The following is a 22,671-nucleotide window of genomic DNA, read 5'->3' as shown; positions in this document are numbered from 1 at the left end:
ATCGTTTATGCACTAGGGCTTAAATTTCACTACAAGCTGATATTCATATTTAACCTACCCGGCTGTGCCATCTTTTCTTTTTATAATACATTAATTCCTTGTTGTTATTTTAGTAGAGAAAAAAGAAATATTTTCATTGGTGCTTGTTTTAATACGGTTGGTTTATTTGCTATAAGCCCACTTTATGAAACAAGCGTCTGTAATTTCAACGTGATATGCCCGTGCGCTGTGCCTTTAAAAAATTAATTTGATCGGGATCGGAATTTTTAGTATTTTTTTTTCGCCCGAATTACCTCAGTTTATAATTTGACAACAAACCGAGTTCACTCGGAGTTGCAAACATTTTAGCTAAAAAATTCAAAACGATAATTTGTCACAATACCTACGTTGAACGAATATTTAAAAGGGTTGTTAACAATTGGTTTACCGTATGACAGATGTGGTAAGTGTAAATTTCAAACGTTTTATAAATAATTGTTATGATCGTGACAATCATTCTATTGGCAATAGTGGTGGATTTGTCACAGTTTCATTGACATTGTGTTTGTACAATTCTCCTTCTATGCTTGTAGAGTATTATCATACCTGTATACAATGGTGATAAATGGATAGATGATTGCCTTAGGTCTGTGGAGACTCAAAATTTTAATGGGAAATTGGAAGTGTCCATTTTTAATGATGGTTCAACAGTAAGTATTAGTTTGCATTATAACTAAAATATTTACATCAGTATAGGAGCACTTGTAAATAGTTGTAAGGCATACTAAAGAATTGGTTAAGTTCGTTTTAAGATTACCATCTTCATCACATTCTGTTGATTTCACATGCATAATATATTTGCATGTACTTTTTGGTGAAGAAGAGTACGATCAGTATATGACAAAAATTCAAAGATCTTTTCTTTCACTAATTTTCTCTTTATATGTGGAGAAAATGACACAAATGAAAATCTTTACTGTAAATAAAGAAATGAATATAGTCTGTCCATAGATATAAATTTTTTTGTGGACTTATGGACAAATTACAGTACACATGTAATATATTCAGATACCATTTGTTTTCTCACATGAATATCAGGATATAGTATGATGTAACATATTTATGTATTTTAGAGATGTAATCTGAACATATTTACAAGTATCCAGTCATTGCTAAGTAAAGGTACATATTAAATGAGGTAATCCAAATTCGATAATCTTAACAAACAAATTACGGTACTGTTAAGAATTTCAATCAAATGTAGGATGGCACTATTTCTAAACTGGAAGAATGGAGGGAAACCTTGAGAGAGAAGTCTATATCAGTGACAATTGGTGGCCACACTTCAAATCCAAGAGGAGGCATGTATTTTCCAACTCTTTATCAGATTAGAAAATCGTTATAAAAACAACGCTTATGATGTATTTTCAACCATTCTATTTTAACAGTGGGTTATGCTAAGAATCAAGCTGTGGAACAGAGCAGCGGAGTCTATCTGTGTTTTCAGGACATTGTAAGTTTTACCAAAATATGTCTCTTTTATGAACAATGCAAAATAATACCGGTATGTGTAGTATTATTTGTTTTGATTCAATCCATTGTCATTGATTATCGGCACTGTTCCATTATTTGAAGGATGATGTGATGTCACCAGACCGAGTGTCTAAACAGTATCAGGCTGCTAGATCAGAGCAGAACAGTGTAAGATTAATGTTAACACATATCATCCTGACTTTTTTCAGCTACTTCCTTTCTTGTGACCATGTAATGTGGTCAAAATTACAGGCAGTACTGGCATATTACCAGTTCTTGCCGAGTACAATTTCTCGCCAGTGCATTGTTACGTCATTTTATCAACACATAAGATTATATATGAAAAATGATGTAACAAAGCACTGGCACAGTTAATAAAGGATGTTTAAGCTAGCGTGTTTCTAGGAGGAGAGTTTTGTCAGACACAATATATGTGCGTCAATTTTTATAAAATATTAGTATTAAATAATTAAATCTCAGAATGTTATCAAAATGGAAGGAAATGGGTTATAACTACAGAACTGAGAAGTTGGTTTAGACATTAAGTTTTTTTAATAGTAATTTCATATTTCTCTGAATACATGTTCCAGTACTTGTTTGATATACAGATGTCAGAAAACATTGTTTTTGCCCATCAATTAATACTTTCCCACCTTTTTGATAGATCATAGGTAGCAAGTTCCACAGGGAACCCGAGGGGTCCACAGAGAGGTTTACTAAGTGGGCCAATACTCTGTCACAGGACCAGCTGTACTCTCAGGCAAGTCTGTTATCTAGCTTTTAAATGCTGTATTACCTGAATATACTGCAGCATATTTTTTTGGCAACATTTTGCAGTTTTATCTCAACTACCAAAAATTTTATCGCAAAAAATTGTTTTTACTGGTATATTGTTTTTATGGTCATCAAATAAAAAACTGCAAAAATTAAATGTATCTTTTTTGAAATCAAAGAGCAAAGATTTACACCTGCAGAAAAAAACTATAGCTATTTATACAGTATTGGTCATATAATTAGTGCTACATGTACATTTATATGCATAATAGATCCATCCCAGCTAAAGTAAGTCAAAGAGAATCCTTCACTTGCCCCTGTAGCAGATTGGGCCATAAGAACCATGAATATTGGTCTGTTAAGCCAGGGACATATCTGCATCCCTGGTTAAGCTTAGTAATAGAACACATGTCACAATAATTAGACAAGGGTCCCTGCAGGTACAAATCTTGGTTTAGCCTTTTATTTGCATCCTTTGATTGCTTTTTATTACTCTTCAACAACTCAACAATCACTTAAAAAATTGATGTATGATTTTCTTCTCTTTAAGAGAGCAAAGAATCTTTTGCTACACGCCTAAAAAATGTTAAACTCCATCGATTTCTGTAGTAAAACGTTTACAAGGACATTCTGAATTCACTGTATCAGTGCTCTCAAGAGGGTCAAGTTCATGTGGTTTGATCTTGATATAATTTCGTTTTTGTGGATTGAATTGTTTATTGAATCTGACTTTGTTACTCTACCGATCAGCTGACGTTTCTCTTGCCTCTTGCCACTTCACTTGTCGGCATGGAACAAGTATTTTGATAAATAGGTTTTAATGATCTAGTTGGCTTTCTGGAATTACTCAAGTTAACATGTATTGCAAATTTTACTGGCATGTGTGACAAGAAACATGCAATGAATTGACAGAAACACAAAACAGCCGAGTCTGACATAAGTTTGGAGTCGGGGATGATGGTGTCTGCGAAACATGTGACAAGGTCTCCAATTTCCATTGGCAACCATGCTGAGCAAGATCAGTGTCACTTGAATGCTTGACAAAAACTCTCCTTGACAGTCTGTCATAGAATGCTGCAGTAAGAAGATTAATGAAACTGTATATAGTAATTTAATTTTTGGTCACACGGACAGAAGAAGAAGAAAAAAATGTGCACAATCAAGATTCGGCGTGTTATGCAATGCAAACAATTGCTTAACTTTACGGGGTTTTTGTGATTGATGCTGGTCTTTGAAAAATGACACCTTTTGTAAGATTAGTTTTTTGTTTCTTTTGTAGATTTATACGTCGCATGGGCCTACCCTCATCATGCCTACCTGGTTTTGTCATCGATCTGTTTACAACAAAGCTGGCGGCTTCAGTGAGGGTGGAAAAGTGGGTCTAGATTTACCACTCAGATTTTTACTCCCCTCTCGATTTGTTTTCAGATCTGAAACCCAAATCTTTGAACAAAGCAAGCTCTTTGTTTATTTTAGTTTGCTATAACAAAATAATATGAATATGATATGATATTGGTCTTGAATTTGTTTAAAAGATCCCAAAACTAGATTTGAAAAAAGAAATAGTGAAAAGAAAGAGAGAAAGAAATAATTTTTAGTAGGAATAAAAAACTCTTTGTGTAAAATAGTTTTCATTTTGACATGATATAGTTATACAAAAAACTTAACATATACATGTAATACTATATGTTTTTTTCGAAGCAAAAGTTTAGACCATGTAAAAGATATGTTTACTTCATATTCCATTTCTGTTGTACAAAAAAAACTAGTATGTATTCCTTAAATTCCTGAACCTGTTTTTGTAGTTATATACCTAGTATAGACAAGAGAATAATGGATGGCTAAGATTAAATGACATTTTGTCATGAACACAATACATGTACCTTCCATACCATATCAAGAAATTGCTTTCATTCTTATATATATACATTTATGGGCTTGGAATACCTATAGAGTATTAATATTTGTTGGGGATCATTTTATTTTCAAACTTATTTTTTGGATGCATTTTTAAATGTTATTTATGGTTTTACTGTATACAGGGAAATATTTGCCCCCGTTTTTTTTTTTTGCTCCTTTTGCCCTTATTGTCAGTGGGCGAATTTTAGCCTGGTCAAATTTCAATGTTTCAAATCATGTCTTTCTAAAGACGCTGTGTCTGGGCGAATTCAAGACAGGGTGAAGCTGTTTGCAAATGTAGAAGGGCAAAAATTACACGAGGCAAAAATAACCCAGTATCTATATTTGTTAGTATTAATACAGTAGTGTTCATAGATTTACTGTTTCAAAGACGCATAACTTTGTAGACAGTAAAAAAAAAATTAACTTCACAGTTATAACTTTGATGAACATTTTAAAATGTTATGTAATGGCTCAACAACAAAATTTCCGAAAATTAGCATTTAACAAATACTGTAATCAGACTTTTGTTTGTGTGCAAGAAAATTCATGAGGTTTGCTAGAACCTCTGTGTCGGGAATATTTCTCGCTGTCAACCAGTCCACATTTATCTTACCTTGTAATTTAATTAATATTTTAAACACAGGGCTGATATTGTGAAAAATTACCGGTAATCTCTTCAAACCATTTTATCACTAGTCAACTAGTGCAAAATTAAAGTTGGCACAAACAAATGTGGGTTTACAGTAATGATGAAATAATAGTAATGTGTTGTTTTCTATACATTATATCTTACAAATCTCGGATTTTTACACTAGGGTGTGCCAGAAGATCTGATCTTTTTCCTTCGCCATTTGGAGCTGGGTGGGGGACTGTGTCGCGTGGACGCAGATCTTCTCATGTACAGGTACCACCCAGGGGCCACCACATTCTCCATACACGAGTAAGTGTCTGTTATTATCATCCACATACAGTGTATGTGCCTGAGTAATACACTCGATCATGCACTAAAATGTATCAAAATTAAAATGGAAATGTGGTACATTTTGATGCATCTATTAATCTCTTTGATAAACTGGGCTAAACTATTGACATACTGTACATGTACATGCATTGGTAGCTGCATTATTTTGTACACTATCTGCCCTTATAAATATGTTACATGTAGTAAGTAGAATACTTTGGTCTAATTATTTCATTTTTGTGTAAATATTCATTATAAGTTCATCAAAAGGGACACATATGAAATAGATAATTTTGATTTTTTTTCCCAGAGATACCATATGGGAAATAAGAATGGAATATATCCAGAAACAGGTCCTAGACAAGTGGGAGTCATTTACAATCTGGAATGCTGGGAAACAAGGAAAGAAATTCTACAGAAATCTGTCGACGACCAATCAGAGGAAGGTATGCTATTCTCTAATGAACAAAGTGAATAGGTATTAATTTTTTTTTAAATACAAAAACAGAAGATGTATTTATCATGTTATGTAATTAAAAGAGCATATGTCAAGGGCACTACGATGTTATGATAAAAAATTTTGGAATTGTTGGTAATTTATTGATTACAAACTTACAGTTAAATTTTTATTTACAGGTGCTTACTTCTTATAATTTCCCTTTAAAATTGTCAATCATAGTATTTATAATTTGTATGCATGCATTATAAATGGTTAAATTTTATTCCTTGAAATTAGTTACCTGATGCAGTAAAGAAAAACTAAACATCAAAAGCTTTATATGGTGAAATAATACTTTACTTATGGTACATGTGTATACATGTGCTGATAAAGACTTATGTTCTTGACTGCATGGCAAATGGTTGTGTTCTTTTTATAAGAATTCTTGGCTTTCAATTATTAAATGTATACAGAACAAAGAAATGAAAACAGTCTGAAGAATGACCAACATATTTTACTTTTGTGAAATGTTGTTTACAAATTCAAACACATTGGTTTGATTGTTGAACAAATCAGTGTGGATGTCAGATTTGACATTTAAAAGTTAAATGGCTGTTCAAGAATAGGTTTCTAAATGCGTCAAAGTGTAATCAAGGAAAATCGGCATACTCTAAAACCTGGCCTGGCCTGGCTTGGCCCCATTGGCCTGGCCTGGCCTCAAAGTTGGCCTGGCCTCACTTTTGGCCTGGCCCCAAATTTTGGCCTGGCCTCAAAAATTGGGCTGGCCTCAAATTTGGCCTCTACAAAAATTTTTGGCCTCAAATTTATTTTTATATTTTCTTTACATATTTGACGTTTTTATTGATGTTTTATTGATTTATTTTCAATGCACATTAAACATCACTTTTGGTGCCTATAGTGTCTTAAAGTGATAATGTATCAAAAATAATAGTTACAATTGAAAATATAGTACTAACAATGTATATCTATGACTAAAAGTATGTTGAGTAATCAATTCTAACAGATTTTTATTCAGTATGATTTAAATTCTTAAGAACTTAAGAATGTGATTTTGCCCTGCAATTGTATAACGATGGCATGTTTTTGCAATGTATTTAGATCAAACTGCTCTCAAGATTAGACACTATCTATGCAACTCTTCTTTTACCAACGACTTGTTTGAGAAAAAAGTAATGGAAGTGGCCAATATTTGTTTATTCTATCAAAAATCACAAAATGTTCTGCTTTGTTCAAATTCCGATGATGACAATTCCCCATAGGAGAACAATTATTTCCTAAGTATACAAGCAACACATACAGGAAACTCTACTCTATAATCAGGAGGTGATGAATTAATGAACACCGGGTCAAGCTATCGAGGGATGCAATGTTGCAGTCGTTCACAAATGCCATTAATTAAATTAGACATGTGAAATGTTAAACGGCAGGATAGGCAATGAATCTGACCCAAATGTAATAGATTAAGGACAGAAAAGGTTGATATTAAATTTCTGCTGGGGAGGGAAATTTGGGCTTGATTGGTGTTGACAGGTAACATAAACAAACAGCAGATTTTAAAGTGCATTACACAGTGATAACAATTTAATGCTATGTACCAGTTTACAAATGTTTTGGATATCAATCAGGTCAGTCTCTTAAAATTATGTTTAAATTTTAAATGGGAGATGGGAGTGACAACTTAATCGCTTTAGTATTGGGAAAATCTATTCCTTACAGTAGGAGCAGTGCTGTGCATGCATGTCATAGGTTTTTTTTGTGTGATTAGACATGGATTAAAGTAATTCAACTTGAAAAATCGGTCATCTTGTCATATATATATTTTCATATGAATATTCCTTAAGAATATTCAATTCTGAAAGAAATCAATAAAAATTCAATTTTAATCTAAGAAAATGAGAAAAAAAGAAATTTTAAAATTTGAGGCCAAAAATTTTTGAAGAGGCCAATTTAGAGGCCAGGCCAATTTTTGAGGCCAGGCCAAAATTTGGGGCCAGGCCAATTTTGAGGCCAAAAATGAGGCCAGGCCAACTTTGAGGCCAGGCCAGGCCAATGGGGCCAAGCCAGGCCAGGCCAGGTTTTAGAGTATGCCAGGAAAATCATTGCCTTGAGAAGATTGAAACAGCCGAAATTCTCACTTTCATAAACTTTATTTCACTTGACAGGTATATGTGAAAGTTAAAGATTGGTTTTTGTTAGGAAAGTTTTGTTGTTAAGTAATTTTCTTAACAAACTTAAAGTAGAATTACCACAATTCAAAGTCCCGATCGACCCCAAGTTGATGTTACAAAAGAAGAACAGGAAGATGATTAATTAGATTTCAATTGCAGCAGCCATTAAATAAAATCCTGAGAGAACACCTTGGAAAATCTGTTAATGTGTTTGTATTGATTTAAAGGATTCTCTCCCGCATTTAGTTGGCAGGTTAAATAGTCCTCCGCTTGTAATGAGTTTGAATTGGGATTTGTTTTGTTGGCACTTGTATGCATTTGCTGGCATTTCTGCAAAGAATGTTGTATGAGTTGAATTGTAAGACTTTCGTATTGAAATTTTTCTCTCCTGCCGCAATCATTATGTGTGGAAATCGAAAGAGACAGACAGAAAGAGAGATAGGGAGAGACAGACAGACAGACAGACAGACAGACATACAGACTTTTCAGTTGCATGATCTCAGGACATAAGTTTTCCATTTGATTTCCTTCAGACCAGAAAACAAGTACTAAAGTTTTTGCTTTTGATTAATGTGCATTAAATGTTCTGATTGAAAATTTTTCATTGATTTAAACCTTAAAAAATTTGGATAGAAAAAGAAACCGACAAAAATATTTTGTAACAGTTAATGGATTTTATTTTATTGGGATGGTTTAGATGATAAAGTTGATAGCAATCAATTTCCTTTTCGTATGCTAGCTTCATCATGTACATTTCATCAGAGGTCAGAGGCTAACATTTTATGTAAATTTGAATCTCATCAATTCCTCTCATTCACACATGCAGTGGGAGAAAATCTTTCAAACAACAGTTATGACATTTCAAGAGTAGGAAATTATCAACATTTTCAAGGATATTTTCACCGTTCAACACTATGATAATATAAAGTTTTTGTATATTTTATGGTTGTAATTGAATTTGACATGCAAATAAAAATATACATGAATCAAGCTAACGGTACATCAATTGTGCATGAATTTTTTAACCGCTATTTCCCAGTGGTGCTTGCATACCTTTTTATTCAAGTGTTTTTCGTTTTTTGAAAAGCAGATATAAAAATGATTAGGAATGATAAAACTAATTAAAAAAATTGTTTGACGACACAGCTAGTGTTGTGGGATTGGTAATTTATGTCTGAAGAGGATAATAATGGGGTCATTTTTTTTTATACCTTTTAAAAGTTTTGAATTGGGTGAATAATGGATTCACCTTGTCTGTCTGTCCATCCAACTTCTATCTGTAGACATAATTCTATGTGGACCCGTTTTTAGAAACTAGTGCATGAATTCCTTGTGAAAATTTGCGTACCCTTCGATCATCATGATAGAGAAACATGCACGTGCTATTTTTAAGTTAACTAGACAATTTTTTATCATTTTATGTGTTTTTCAACTTTAATTTGTCATTTGTTTATTTTTTAAAAGATTTTGTAGTGACATGGTATTTCACAGAAGCTAATGTGTAATTTAAGAAATGGGTATAATGGAATCATATTATGTCCATCTGACTACCAGTATATATCTCTCAGTTAGTCAAACTGTCTGTCCACTTGTTTGTCTGTTTCTCCAAATTTCATGTCTGGTCTATAGCTTTTATGAGACGTAAAATCATTTAAGGTTTATACTTGGCACAAAGGTTGCCTGTGACCTGAGAGTAAGTTATTCCCTTTATAAACCTGAGGTCATTGACAAAGGTCAATGTCATTTCATTACCAATTTGGCAGTTATCCAAAATATGCTATAATGGGGGTGTGAGTCCTTTTTAGAAAGTCATAATTTTTTCTCTGTCTCTTTTAAGACTGGCTTATTTTCTTATACACCATGTTTCAACAATAATACCGAAAATAATGTGCGGTTATGATTTTTTAAGCCAAACCTTTGAATAATTTTTGCCATTTTTGGCATAATTTTTTCTTTACGTGAAGGTGCATATGAAATTTATAAAGAAATACAACTGTGCTGGTACTTATTATTACACTTTTATAAATTAAAAAAATTTCTCCTTTACTGTACAAAACTAAGAATCATGTTTCTTAAATGCATTTGCACTTTAGATATTCAATTTTTTCAGAAAAAAATCATTAAAATGTATTTTTCTTCAAGGGTCATAGGGAATTTTAATGCAAAGGCAAAGTCATACTCAATAAATTTCAACCTCCATAAAGATATGACAGCCACATTAGCACATGTGACAGTAAAACCAAATGGAATGCAGAATAAAATCTAGATAAAACTCATAAAAAAGAAACTGAAAAATATGTAGATTGAATTCAGATGCATTTTATTATCAAGATTTTTTGATTTTTTTTCACTAAAGGATTGCAATGGAAGGATTCAGAGTTGGAGGGTGGCCGGGGGTAATATAGTTTAAAACATAATTTATTAATAATGGAATGCAATAGAAACTCAAGTAGAGCCGAAGTATACCATGTATGTAAATGTCCAGACACACAAACATATGCAAATGGCCCCCTCATTTCAAGAAAGGAGATTCAGGGGCATGTGTATTTAACAACTGACCATGTCTAAACTCCCTAACATGAAAGCCCCTTCTGTGATAACATCTGTAAATTAGATTTATCTTGCAGTTTCAAATTTGTCCAGGCAAATCAAATGAATTGGCTATGGCGTGGTCAAGCAAAAATGGAGAGGGGGATAAGTAGGCCCTTGTCTGACACCAGGTGAACTTTACCTGTGCTTACCTGAACTAATGAGGATAAATATGGTTGTAAATTTGGTCAGATTTTGTCATTTTCAGGTATATTGGTAAATAGTGTCATGCCTTCTGGAAATGAGATAAAGGACATTAACATTTTTATAGGAGCTCCCAAGTTCTTTTTGCCGAAATTTGATGGTTGTTGAAAAAAGTTGAAGAGTTATTGTCTAATGTTTCAGAGGGTCTTGTTGCCATCTTGACAGTAACCTGTGAGATTTATTGCAGGGAACAAGTTTTGAACACATCCGTAACTCACAAACTTATATAAAAATAAAATGATTTACATTTCTTTCATTCTTGCTTTCAGCAATTTCAATCATGATATTTTATTTAAAATTTTTTTTATACTTTTTCCAATGAATGGCATTTGATAAACAGGTGAAAGAGTGCAGAGATGTGAAATAAATGCATTTCATGAGTAAAAATATATTTAGTGCAACTGATCAAACTCAAGATCTCCTATTGTAAATGGTTTTGACTAATTCAGTAGTATTACATGTAGGTACAGCAGAAATATGAATGTTATAGCTGCTCTGAGTATAGTTTTAAGTGACTGGGGAAACACAATGTTCATAAATTCCTTTCTCATTTGAATAAAGTCATAAATTTAAGTTTTTCAATCAAATTTTGAAGTGTGTCCAGGTTATTGATTCAATCATTTGGAATTCTGTCCATGTGGATTTTAATTTAACACTGACCAGGCCAAAGTTTATGTGTACATTGTGTTTTGTATCTGACCTTAAGACACATGTTGCCAGGGACCTCCCAGTATCAGAAATAAGGAAACCGTCCTCGCCAAGATCACAAACCAGTTTTTATTAATACTTAAACATTCATATGAAAAAAAGGCTATAAAGTATTCAATATCCATTTTTTTTTACTGTTGTTGGCAAACTTAAAGGACAAGGGCTATAGCAACACAATGTTTGCCCATTTAATTTCATTTTGATTTTGCCCAAATTAGATTCATAAGGTCATTTTTTTTAATACTGTCTCAACCCAAGTATCAAATGCTGAGGTTTTATATTGGAGATGTTAATGGGATGCGAAGATTGAAATTTGATGATGCTATCAATTAAATATTCCAACGAACCTGTCGTCTTGTTAAATTAGCTGTCGGTTATGGAACCTGACTCAAAGACAGCTTTTGATCTGCTATTGTGAAATCGTTACAGAAGAGATATCTTCTTGAATTCTCTGTGTGCTTTATTTGAATTTTTTGCCAAGCAAAATTTTAATAGAGGGATTATAAAACTTAATACTTTTTTCTCTATCTATTCATCATTCAGTGTCAAAATTGTATTTAGAATTCACAACTTTATACAAAACTATCAGATGAGGAGGAAGCATAAAATCTGAGGCACAGAAGTGGAAGGCCTTCGATACAAGACTCCATTGAGTCAAGCTCTTCTGCAGACATACTTGATTTGAACCATTCACTGTTTTAGAATTGAACAAAAGTAACAAGACTACAATTTGGAAGATTATGAAAGTTGAACAAGTTTATTCTCTGCATGACGTTTTTTATGAAGGTCTTGGAAACGAAGCTTTTTCGTTTCTGATCGTGTTTAATGGTAAATAAGATTATATTTCATTCACCAGAGTGAATTTCAAAGCATCTTTTGTCAAACTGTGATTTTTTGTCATACTTTAAAGATACACATGATGAGAAGGTTTGAAAAAGTTTTGTTTGCACAGAGTGACTTTATAACCCAGTTTTCTTAATTCTAAATTCATACTTTTCATACAGGTGCTTAAGTATTACATTGTATAAAACCGTTTATCTGATTTAATTTCACAAAGAAATTGTAACAGTACCTGTAACTTTGATTGGCTGGATATTGGTACTCTAACTTCTTTAGTTATGATGAATGTGCAGCTATGTAATTTTTGCCCTTCTACACTTGCAAACAGTTTTGCCCAGTTTTGAATTCGCCCTGACACAGTTGTGTTTAAAGAGAGATGATTTAAGACATTAGAATTAGCCCAGTCTTAATTTGCCTGCTGACAACGAGGGGAAGGGGGAAAATATTATGGGGTAGGAGGAAGGGGTGGAGTATTTCCCTGTAAACAACTGTATTCTCCAATATTTTTGAAAAATAGGGAGGTAGAATATGAATACTCAGTAGGCTCTTTGATAGGCATGTATTCAAATCGTATAGGTGTAGAAGATTAATGAGAGCAACTTTAACTTTAGGATATTTATTATTTCCGAACTTCTGTATGATATTTATTAAATATATGGCTACTGAAATTAATAAATGAATACCTGCTCTTAGACATTATAAAATATATTGCAAATAAGCTCTTTACTTAAGCCAGTTGCTAAAGAAACATGATGAGTACAAAATTATTCAATTGATAGTATGTATTTCCTAATTTGTTCTTGAAGATAACATTTTTCCTGCATGATTCAAAATCGTGAATGAAGTTAATGTTTCTATTTAAAACAAATAAATGTCATTGCGAAATATGTGTGATATAATTTTTCCTGCTAATAATCCAGGAATAATTACAGTACTTAATATAGAGATGCTTTAATCTTTTACAGTCATCTGGGTTTTTTCTAAATGCAAAATCGCCACAAAAGATCTCAAAATTGTGTATGATTATTTAATTCACAAGAAATGCATTGATGTGGTTTACAGCTTGTCTATTAGAAAAAATTTCATGATCATGTTTGGGCTAGCTCATTTTGAATCCAAAATGTCAATGGTTTGATACTGATTTAATAGCAAAAGTGGTGCTAACATTTATTTCAAAATGCATTAAAAGTAATTTTCTGATAAATTAATCTGCCCATAAATGTCTTGTTGCTGGGGCGAATTAGGAATATTGATGTGCAGTATATTCTCCTCGACTGGACAAGAGAGATCCGATTTCGTTGACTTTTCTTTCTGGTCACTTGATTTACACTGTGGCCGTCTGGTCAGAAATTACTGGTTCACCCCCGACCTTAACAGGGACAATTGGCTGACCCCTCGGACAGTTCCTTTTGAGACCCAGTACCCCCAAATCACAACCTGTAAAGTGAACCAATTAACTTTCTAATATCAGGTTAGCATTAGAATGGGGACCTCTAATGATCCTGAAATTATTCCACGATATCATGAATTTGCAAGAAGAGATTTACAATTTTTTTTCTCCCTGCATAAATGAAAGGAAAACATAGAATTTGGAAAGCATGGGGAAAAATTTGCAAGGTATTGAATTAAGACATATCGCTTGGCCAAGTAGCTTGCACCATCTGCTGGTCAACCATTAGGGCTCATATTACAGTCTGCGCTCTATCGTGATCTATGGGAATCCGTTTTATGGCTTAAAACCCATTTTTAAGCTCTCTTATTCTTCAGAATGCTAGTTCCAGTTTATCTTGGGCTTCCGTGCCATATTGTATAAACCTTTCCCCCTGCTGAAGTATTTAGGTCCCTCCTAAACAAGTTTTTGTTCCTTCCTATCTGAGACCTTCGTTTGATGTCTAAGATACCTGTAAATTATTTCCCTGATAAGGTGTTTTGAATGCGATTAGATTCAATTATCTCATTTTAATTTGGAAATTCCTTAGCTTCAGGAACACTTTTTGGCCTTTGTTGAATCAAAAGTGGAGCAAATTAAAGTTTTGACTGTAGGAGTTAACCAGACAACATGTAACTTTTCACATCCATGTCTGAGATTTTACAAGTGTTCCCCATATTTGAATTCTGAAAAATTTCGCAGTAAAAACAACAAAAACATTATGTTTTATGGTCACTTCACTTAAAATAATTTTAGATTTGGCTCATGGAAACCATGAATATCACTATACACAAGGAGAATATTTTAATAAAGTATTTAAAGAATCGGAAAAACAAATTTTGAATAACAATTTACATATACTACTCGTATCTCAAATGAAATGTTGCTCATGTTTTCATGCAAATAAAAATAATAACTTTTAAATTACGGTAATGCATTATCATGATGAATGTGACAATTCTACTCAAATCAAAATTGAATTTTTACTGGCCAACAGAAAAGCTCGCTATTGAAGGAAAAAAAACAGTTTTTAAAAAGGAAAACTATTTGGTTATGCCACATGAAAAAAAATCAAATAAATTGATGAGCAATATTTAAATGGACATTTTATTCAGCAGTTACAGTCTAATGTGCCATCATTTTTATGATCGAGTGGCGTTGTTTGGGGATATTTTATTGATGATGGATAGGTTGTTCAAAGGGAGACATGCCTCGAAAAATCTAATGTATAAAGAGGTAATATGCAACGAGCCATTTTATTTCCATTTAAATATTGCTTAAAAATATGGGCAGTCGTAAAGCAAGCCTTGAAGAGGGAAAAATTTTTTTTGGCTCTTAATGATAGATTTAAAGAAGGAGAAAAAATTGGAGGGAAGTGTTCCATCAAGTACACTATTATTATCTCCATTCATGTAATGATTAAGGTTTTAATCAACTTTTAAACAAGATTGAGGTTCGTTTCAGTTAAAATGCTTTAAAGTGCTTTGTTGGGTCTTTTAATGATGACCGTACATTAGGAAATGCATTAGTTTGAAGATTAGGTTTTGATTGAACATATTGAAACTGCTTTATATCATTAGATTGGAAATAGGATTTTTATTGCGCCTTCATGATTTTTTTTTTTTAAATTTCAAAATTTAAGTACATCATTGTATTCCACAAACTTTTGTAGTTTGTTTATGATTGTCAGGGGAGTGCAAAATTTAGACCTCAGATTTTTTTTTTTTTTGTTAGAGAAGCCTTTAAAACATATCATCCCTTTAAATCAATATACTTTTGCTGGCACTTAAAAAAAGATGAATGATCTAAAGATTATTTTATATGCACTGGTAATGATGTTTTCTGTTATTTTGATGAAATGCGATGTCTGAGTGTTTGCATTTACGAAGAAATTTGCATTTGAATCGAAATCGTATACAACAAAATATTGGACACTACCCAATTAATCATGCAATATTAACTAAAGATAAATTTCAAACATGGGCATTGACAAGGATTTTTCAGTGCATATAAGTAGAAGATATATTTTCAATTCTGATTGATTAATACAATGTAGCGGGAAGCGCATGTTGTCTAAGGTAATTGTATTTATACAGTAGGAGGAGATATGAAAACATTTTACAAGATGTGCTGGCATAGAAAATCTCTTATTCCTTTTTTCAATTAAAAAAAATGTGAGTGTTGGCTTAAAGTTTTAAAGTACTGTATGTTCTAGGTAAAACCTTAAATTAATGGCTCACTTAATTTGATATTGTGATTGGCTTGCAAAAATTGTCATTTCTGATGTCATGTTCTTCCAAAAATGCAAATGTATCAGACAAATGAATGAAAAATTCTTCTCTTGTTATTTCTCTTGTACAAACAATTTCAATGAATGAATCCAACATAGCCTGAAACATTAAATATTAAATACTGATTTATGGGGGCTAAAATTGAATCTCATCATAAAGAAATCCTATTTTGATGTATCTGCATACTCCTTGGTAGGACACCAAACGTTACACAATGTGTCGCCATATAAAAAAGAAAAGAAAAGAAAAACTACAAGAACTTGACAAATCAGTTAGTTGTTATCTTTTTCGAGGTAATCCGAGACAACATGTAAAAAACGAAATTCTTTTCCTAATTTCTTTTCTTTGTTAAAAAAAAAAGCAAGAGTTGGCTTTTGTGTGTGTGAAAAATGAAATCAGGTAAATCAGTGAACTCCTTTGAAAATCTGAAGGCGTTGGGATCTCGTATCACTTTCCAGTGCCAAAAGAGGTAAAAGTCATTCCGTGGTTAAAGTTACATGAATGTTCTCGATCTAATTGGGGGTCATTAAAGTTCTTCCTTATCCCCAATTGATGCATGAACAGTTGACATCTACGTAAAACGGGAATTGATCAGATTTCAAACTGTACTTTAGAACACAATGCGTTTTATTGAGCCATGATGAATGTCATAAACTAGATTCAAGTTGCTCGAGCAATTTTCAAGCCTTCATTTGCCGGAGTAGGTGGTCCGATTATTGTACACCTATGATAGGGCATTGTATGGTTTTGTCAGAACCTCGGAATCTAACAAGGATTTTGTCTTTTCTTCAGTCTGCCCTTTGACATTGGGTTGTCCATCATTTACCTGTTAAAGGTAGAAAGAACACTTTCCATACAACAGAGAGTCATGCACTGTTGTAAATCTGATGCAGAAGTGATCTCCAGTTACTTTTCATTGATAATGATACCAGTTCAGGATTTAATTGTTTTGCTAATTGTCTTGGTTATATTTTCAGAATTTTGGCAATTTTTGGAAATACTGGGATGGTAAAAATTTCAAAAACCTGCTTAGTTCCATAATTTCAGAAAAAAATATCTGGAGCTTATTTTCTAGAATCAAGCCAGACTGAAATATTTTTTTAAGTGAACTCAATTTTAGATCAATTAAGTCTGGGTGTTTTTTCTTAATGAAAACCATTTATTCCACCAAAGATGCATCAATCTCAGTAGACATACACTAGTATTTTATTGTTAAGTTAAAACAATAGGCAGCTGATACATACTTAATAGGCTTTATGTAAAATGGGTGGAAGTTTTTTTTAGTTTTTCCATGAAAATACAGCCCAGAATGAAAACTTAGAATTTCAATAAAATTAAGTCAGATGCTTCCTAGTATAACCAATATTTATCTAATTATAGAAATATTAGTTTAACCTTAGTTATTATCCAATTTTTGAAATATATTTAGTACCTTCGAAGAAGTATAAATATGATTCTGTTTTTCTTATCTTTATATGCCTTTTATAATTCACAGGTTGCAGCATTCTGTGATGTAGATCCGAAAAAGATCAAGTGTGGAGCATACATTTATCATGAATCCAAGGTCAGTATAAATTTTAAAAAGAAAAAAAAAACTCGCACATACATAGTATGATTTATAGAAAGTTTACAAAATACATTTGAGGTTTTAACAGATCGAGATCAAGTCTCTCCTCTCCTTTCACCTTGTTAATATTAATGTGACCCTCACAAAAGTCATTGACTGCATGTGTAATGTAGTACATGGATTTAGTTTTAAGAAGCCTAACGATTGTTCTGTTTAAGAATTGTTTAGCAACCTTTATTAACTTGTTAGCTTTCAACTATTTTAAAGAATGACAGGATAGAAAACTCAACATTAAGAAATATAGCTACAGGGCATCAGAGGCGAGCAAGATGGTGTCAACATAAACATTTTTCTCAAATTAAACACCTATAACTCCCAGGGAGGCAGTGGGTTCATAATTTGTATAGAAAATTATAACAATAAAAAATTCATATTTCACCCCCAGAACCCTAGGAGGTTGTTAAAACTTGTGATAAGGAAATAATGGCAGGAATTTGAAGAAAGATTTGGACTTGTTGTATGGAACAGAGGTCTAATGAAAATTTGACTTCTGCTCCGCTGGGTGACAAAGGTGTCCCCGTGGTCCGTGTTTCTGCACTGCACAAAGCCGTGCATTGTCATGGTGTCCCATATCAAACAAATATTTGGAGGCTCATTTCTGTAAGGCACCAAAACTCTGTCTGATCTTGTCCGAGAAAAAAAGCCATTGTTCTTTTGATGAAAAACCACCGAACATTAAGAGATCACAATGAGAACCATTTATGTCAAGGGTAGAGGGAAAAAAAATGCCATCTGAATTTTGCTGAATGTGTTAACATCTTTGTGTATGCAGGGTCAACCCCTAACTGTTTGCATAGATTTTCTTCCACCCTGACAGTTCTATACTGGAGTATTGACAATTCATTACGACCATCAAACTTGTGATTCTCTTCTTTTCTGTTTACAGGAAAAGATCAAACCAACAGTACCAATTGTGCATTTCCAATCTGCCAAACCCCCTTTCATTATCTGCATGAAATTGGTAAGAAGATTGGATCACTCTAGAGAATGACAGTTTTGGAGTGGTTATTCATGTGTCTCAGTTTTAGATCGAGAAAAGGAACAAAAGTTCCAATTACTGTCAAAATGTTTGCCATCTAATTTGTGTCAGTTGCAACTTGTGTATATAATACACGTAGGTAAAGTAAATTGGGAGTTTTGAAACTACCTCTTCCTTCTTTTGGGACAAATTTACGTGCTTAAATGTTCATTAAAAGGTAACATTGAGACCTTTAAATTGAAAAAAAAGGTGCCGTGCATTGATGAACATTTGCAAAATAAGAATGTCAATCAATTTTTGCATTTCATATAAATACTATCAGCTATATTTATGAAAATTTAGTTTATCTAATGGGTTTTTTTTTTGTTAAAAATTTTACAGGATTTGACTGGAGGAGAATTTGAGAAGAATTTGGCCTCACTGAATCTCAAAGAGGGAGTTGATTTCTTCCACTTTAACTAGGCTAAGCTAGAATACATTAAAATGCAAATAACTTTGGGATGTTTGATGGATATACTCCTGCAAGATCCCAGGGTGGAGAAAAAATATGCAAAATACTGGTATACTCTGAATAATGTTGCCTCTAAATAAAAAGAAAATACTACTTTAAGGATTAACTTAATTTATCTGTAGCGGACATTTAACAGTCATAGGCTTTATCTGTAGCTATGTGTAAATTAGCATTTATAGAAGTGTTTCCCACAAATCGTCTATGAAATGCTGATGTGGACTGTTTAAATGAAAATTCCCGTGAAAGAAGTTGTCAGATCAATAAACCTATAAAACAATAAATAAAATAATATGTATTTGATCTATGGTAATTACTCTCATGACCTCTTTAGAAGACAATGCACCTGTAAGTTAATTAAGACATGTGAACACCTCAAAAGGCCTCTCTTTAACGAAGGAGATTAAAATGATATGCATTTTAAAGGACTGTGTTGTGTGACCTCTGATTAAGAAACTTGCATCAAGGTCATCATCAAAATCACTGGAGAAACAAGAGGCCCATGGGCCCCATCGCTCACCTTAGGAACAAATAGGTATGATAAAATCAGCTTAATGGAGTCATAATACAAATTATCTGGACAATGTAGTTAAATACATGTAAATCCTGTATAAATAAAATTCCATTTTCCCCCTGGATATTCTTATGTTTATAATCAAGTCCCTTTTCTTACAGGATGATTTTAAAGTCATTTCACATGTTGAGCAATGCAGTTTTAAAAGGATAGTTAACAATCATTTATATATGGGATATAAATCTACATCAAACTCTGAACCCCTTGTGAGGCCCAAGAATTGTCCAGGAGCCAAAGTCTAAACAATTTTAAAAAATATGCAATGTGTCAAAATGCTTGCATATAAGTAAATCAATATAATATAACATTTCAGTTTTTGTGCAAATAATTAAAATGCGAATAAACGCGTTAGTTTTGCGATTTAAGACGAAACTTAAATATAAATACTAATACTAAATAATATTGTCTTTCATAAAAAAAACTACTACTGGTGGAAAAACTGCTCTACAACACCAAACCCCTCCCCCAAAGCCGCGAATGGGTACTTAGTATTCAAAAATTAAATGCAATAATATCTTCGTTTCTTCAGGTACAAGCAGTTTCTTATTATGATAAAGAGGTAAGACATATAATACCGATATCTCACAAATCCAAATTATCTTAGTCAATTGTTTTTAAAATGACTTTATATTATATTGTCTGAAAAAGTATAGCCTTCAATGATTAGGAGGTTTGCTTGACTATACATACAATTCGGTTTAAAATATGAAAACCAAAACACTTGTTTATTTTGAATTAATTACGATATCTGATGTTTGTTGCACAAACAATGTAGGAAATAGTAATGATCGATGCAGGTGTAGGATGAACTTAAAATTACAACAGAACTAAAGCTAAAGTGAAAATAATTAAAATGTGTTTATTTGTGACTGAAACGGCACGTAAAGTTTTGACATTCTAGTGACTAATACGCCACAACGAGAGACTAAAACGCCCCATCACACAAACTGGATTCATTTTCCAAATATCATTGATGTGTTTTGTGTGGCTAAATGTCGCCCTCGAGTCGGTTTCAAGCACATTGTCAGAAACCTTTATGATAATTCGCTTAAATCACAACAGAACAACGTTTTGAAGGATTAATAACTTAAGGTTTATTTAGCGTCACAGTGTAGACAGTTTGGTGACTAAAACGCCACTAAAGGTGACTAAAACGCCACTATAGTTTCGATAGTCTGGTGACTAAAACGCCACAAATAACAGTGTCCTGTAGCCGCAGAGACTAAAACGCCACAATGAGGTACTGTAGACAGTGATTAAAACGCCGCACAAAGTCTTGGTTGTTTATACAAGTCCTCATTTGCCGCCCTGAAACTTCAACATGAAAAAATCCTTTGGTTCGCCTGATCCAAACACATTCCTCAGTGCCATTGCGATTCTCTCATGTATCCTTGGTTTTCTGAACGAGAACGGGGTGACTGCCTTTGGAGTCACGTGGTCAGGATTTGTCTGTTTATTGGTCCTTGTTCCGCTGTCGTTACATCTGACTTTCTTCAGACTGCGCCCTGAAACTTAAAAATGAAAAAATCCTTTGGTTTGCCTGATCCAAACACATTCCTCAGTGCCATTGCGATTCTCTCATGTATCCTTGGTTTTCTGAACGAGAACGGGGTGACTGCCTTTGGAGTCACGTGGTCAGGATTTGTCTGTTTCCTGGTCCTTGTTCCGCTGTCGTTACATCTGACTTTCTTCAGACTGCGCTGAATTCGTTTGATCTAAAATACAGAGAAAACAGAATTACAGAATTATATAATAAGAAAATGTTTACGCAAACATTATATTTCCTTGCATAATATTATCAAGAAAACTAAGTCCTTGATCTGGCAATCTAGAAATTTATTTACATGTATTCTCCTAGACCATACATTATTGGCAGAGGTACATATTCAATATAATATTTTCAATATTACATACGTTGAATATTGTCTCCTTGCTGTTATGGAGAATCCTTTCGTATTTCTCAGCGGCCTTTTCCATTCCTAAACATCAGATTACAATGTAATTCTTTAATCCATTCTTAAATAATTGATATTCTACGTGATATTTTAATAAAAAAAAACCCGATCAAACACAGCATGTAATTCTGTGTGTCTTTAACCATAGTTTTACATGTACCCACCATTGTTGACCAGGGACAGGAGATGCTGCCCCCACATTCTCTGGAGGGTGGTCAAGTCCGTCTCTGTCACTGTGTTTTTCTTCAACGCCTCCATGAAGAGAAACGCAAACAGGATGTACTTCCTTTGTTGATCTGAAATCAATCAATCAAACAATCAATTAAACAATAGAAACAATGTGAGTGATGATTTTGAATAACCGAGGTATCATATCATAAGAGATGTAATAGATATACGAACCAGCAACTTCTCTATTCTTGGAATAGGAAAATCCACCAAAATGACCGATGTTCTCTTTTCCGTACAGAAAGATTAAAATCTGCAGGATGTGTTTTCTCTGCAAAATTAGTTGACAAAAACATATATTTGGCGTTAAAAAAAAGGCATCTCCCTTTTGTTTTTTGGCTATAAACAGATGTCGAGTGTTTGCTGAGACATAAACTGTATTTGAAATGTTGAATGTTCTACTAACCACAGGCGTCATTGTCCGTGTGTTTGTGGAGGACAAGTAGTCCACCAAAAGTGAGTGCAATCGAGCCTCGAATCCACCTTTCTCCATCTTTTATAATCAGTAATTGAATCCTTGCAATTGATTTCGCCAAAAAGAGCGTGTGTTTATCAGTCTATTGACAACGGCAATAGTTCGCAACGTTGGTGATTAGATGGAGAGGCATTGCTTCATCTATTCAGCCCATTTAGCCATCAATTCATCATATATTTAATCTGTTTCTCGAAATTTATTTAGTGCCTTAAAGGGACTTGGACACGATTTGACTTAAAATTTTCAAATTTTATTTTTCCATTTTCAATGTAAATCATGATAAATCTATAAATTTATAATGCTATGTCAAAATTTGAAACTCAAATATCAAGTTATAAGCAAGATACAGAGTTTATAATTCTTTGTTTTGTAAACAAAACTCGAATATTGTCATTTTTTACATATTCGTTGTATTGGTGTAAATTTCCATCAAATGTAACTTTCTTTTGTTGATAATAGTATTTAAGAAGATATTGAATAAGTTTAA

At 33.0% G+C, this 22,671-nt stretch overlaps 2 protein-coding genes across 2 annotated transcripts; one reads left to right on the top strand and one right to left on the bottom strand.

Moving 5' to 3' along the window:
* Positions 1–292: 292 nt before the first annotated feature.
* Positions 293–19,250, top strand: LOC128167849 (UDP-GlcNAc:betaGal beta-1,3-N-acetylglucosaminyltransferase-like protein 1). The gene is made up of 12 exons (XM_052833788.1): positions 293–442; positions 573–689; positions 1,244–1,340; positions 1,428–1,492; positions 1,615–1,680; positions 2,177–2,272; positions 3,566–3,661; positions 5,004–5,128; positions 5,460–5,595; positions 17,334–17,402; positions 18,352–18,426; positions 18,826–19,250. Exons 1-12 carry the CDS (start codon positions 431–433, stop codon positions 18,904–18,906), a joined length of 1,035 nt encoding a protein of 344 aa, XP_052689748.1. The 5' UTR covers positions 293–430; the 3' UTR covers positions 18,907–19,250.
* Positions 19,251–20,619: 1,369 nt separating this feature from the next.
* On the bottom strand, positions 20,620–22,399 carry LOC128167793 (uncharacterized). Its single transcript, XM_052833705.1, has 3 exons — positions 21,646–22,399; positions 21,441–21,505; positions 20,620–21,241 (listed from the first exon to the last, which is right to left on the bottom strand). Exons 1-3 carry the CDS (start codon positions 21,737–21,739, stop codon positions 21,020–21,022), a joined length of 381 nt encoding a protein of 126 aa, XP_052689665.1. The 5' UTR covers positions 21,740–22,399; the 3' UTR covers positions 20,620–21,019.
* Positions 22,400–22,671: the final 272 nt, after the last annotated feature.

This window comes from Crassostrea angulata, chromosome 10 (assembly GCF_025612915.1).
Source record: "Crassostrea angulata isolate pt1a10 chromosome 10, ASM2561291v2, whole genome shotgun sequence".
Classification (NCBI taxonomy): domain Eukaryota; kingdom Metazoa; phylum Mollusca; class Bivalvia; order Ostreida; family Ostreidae; genus Magallana; species Magallana angulata.
This window is presented reverse-complemented; position numbering and strand designations above follow the sequence as displayed.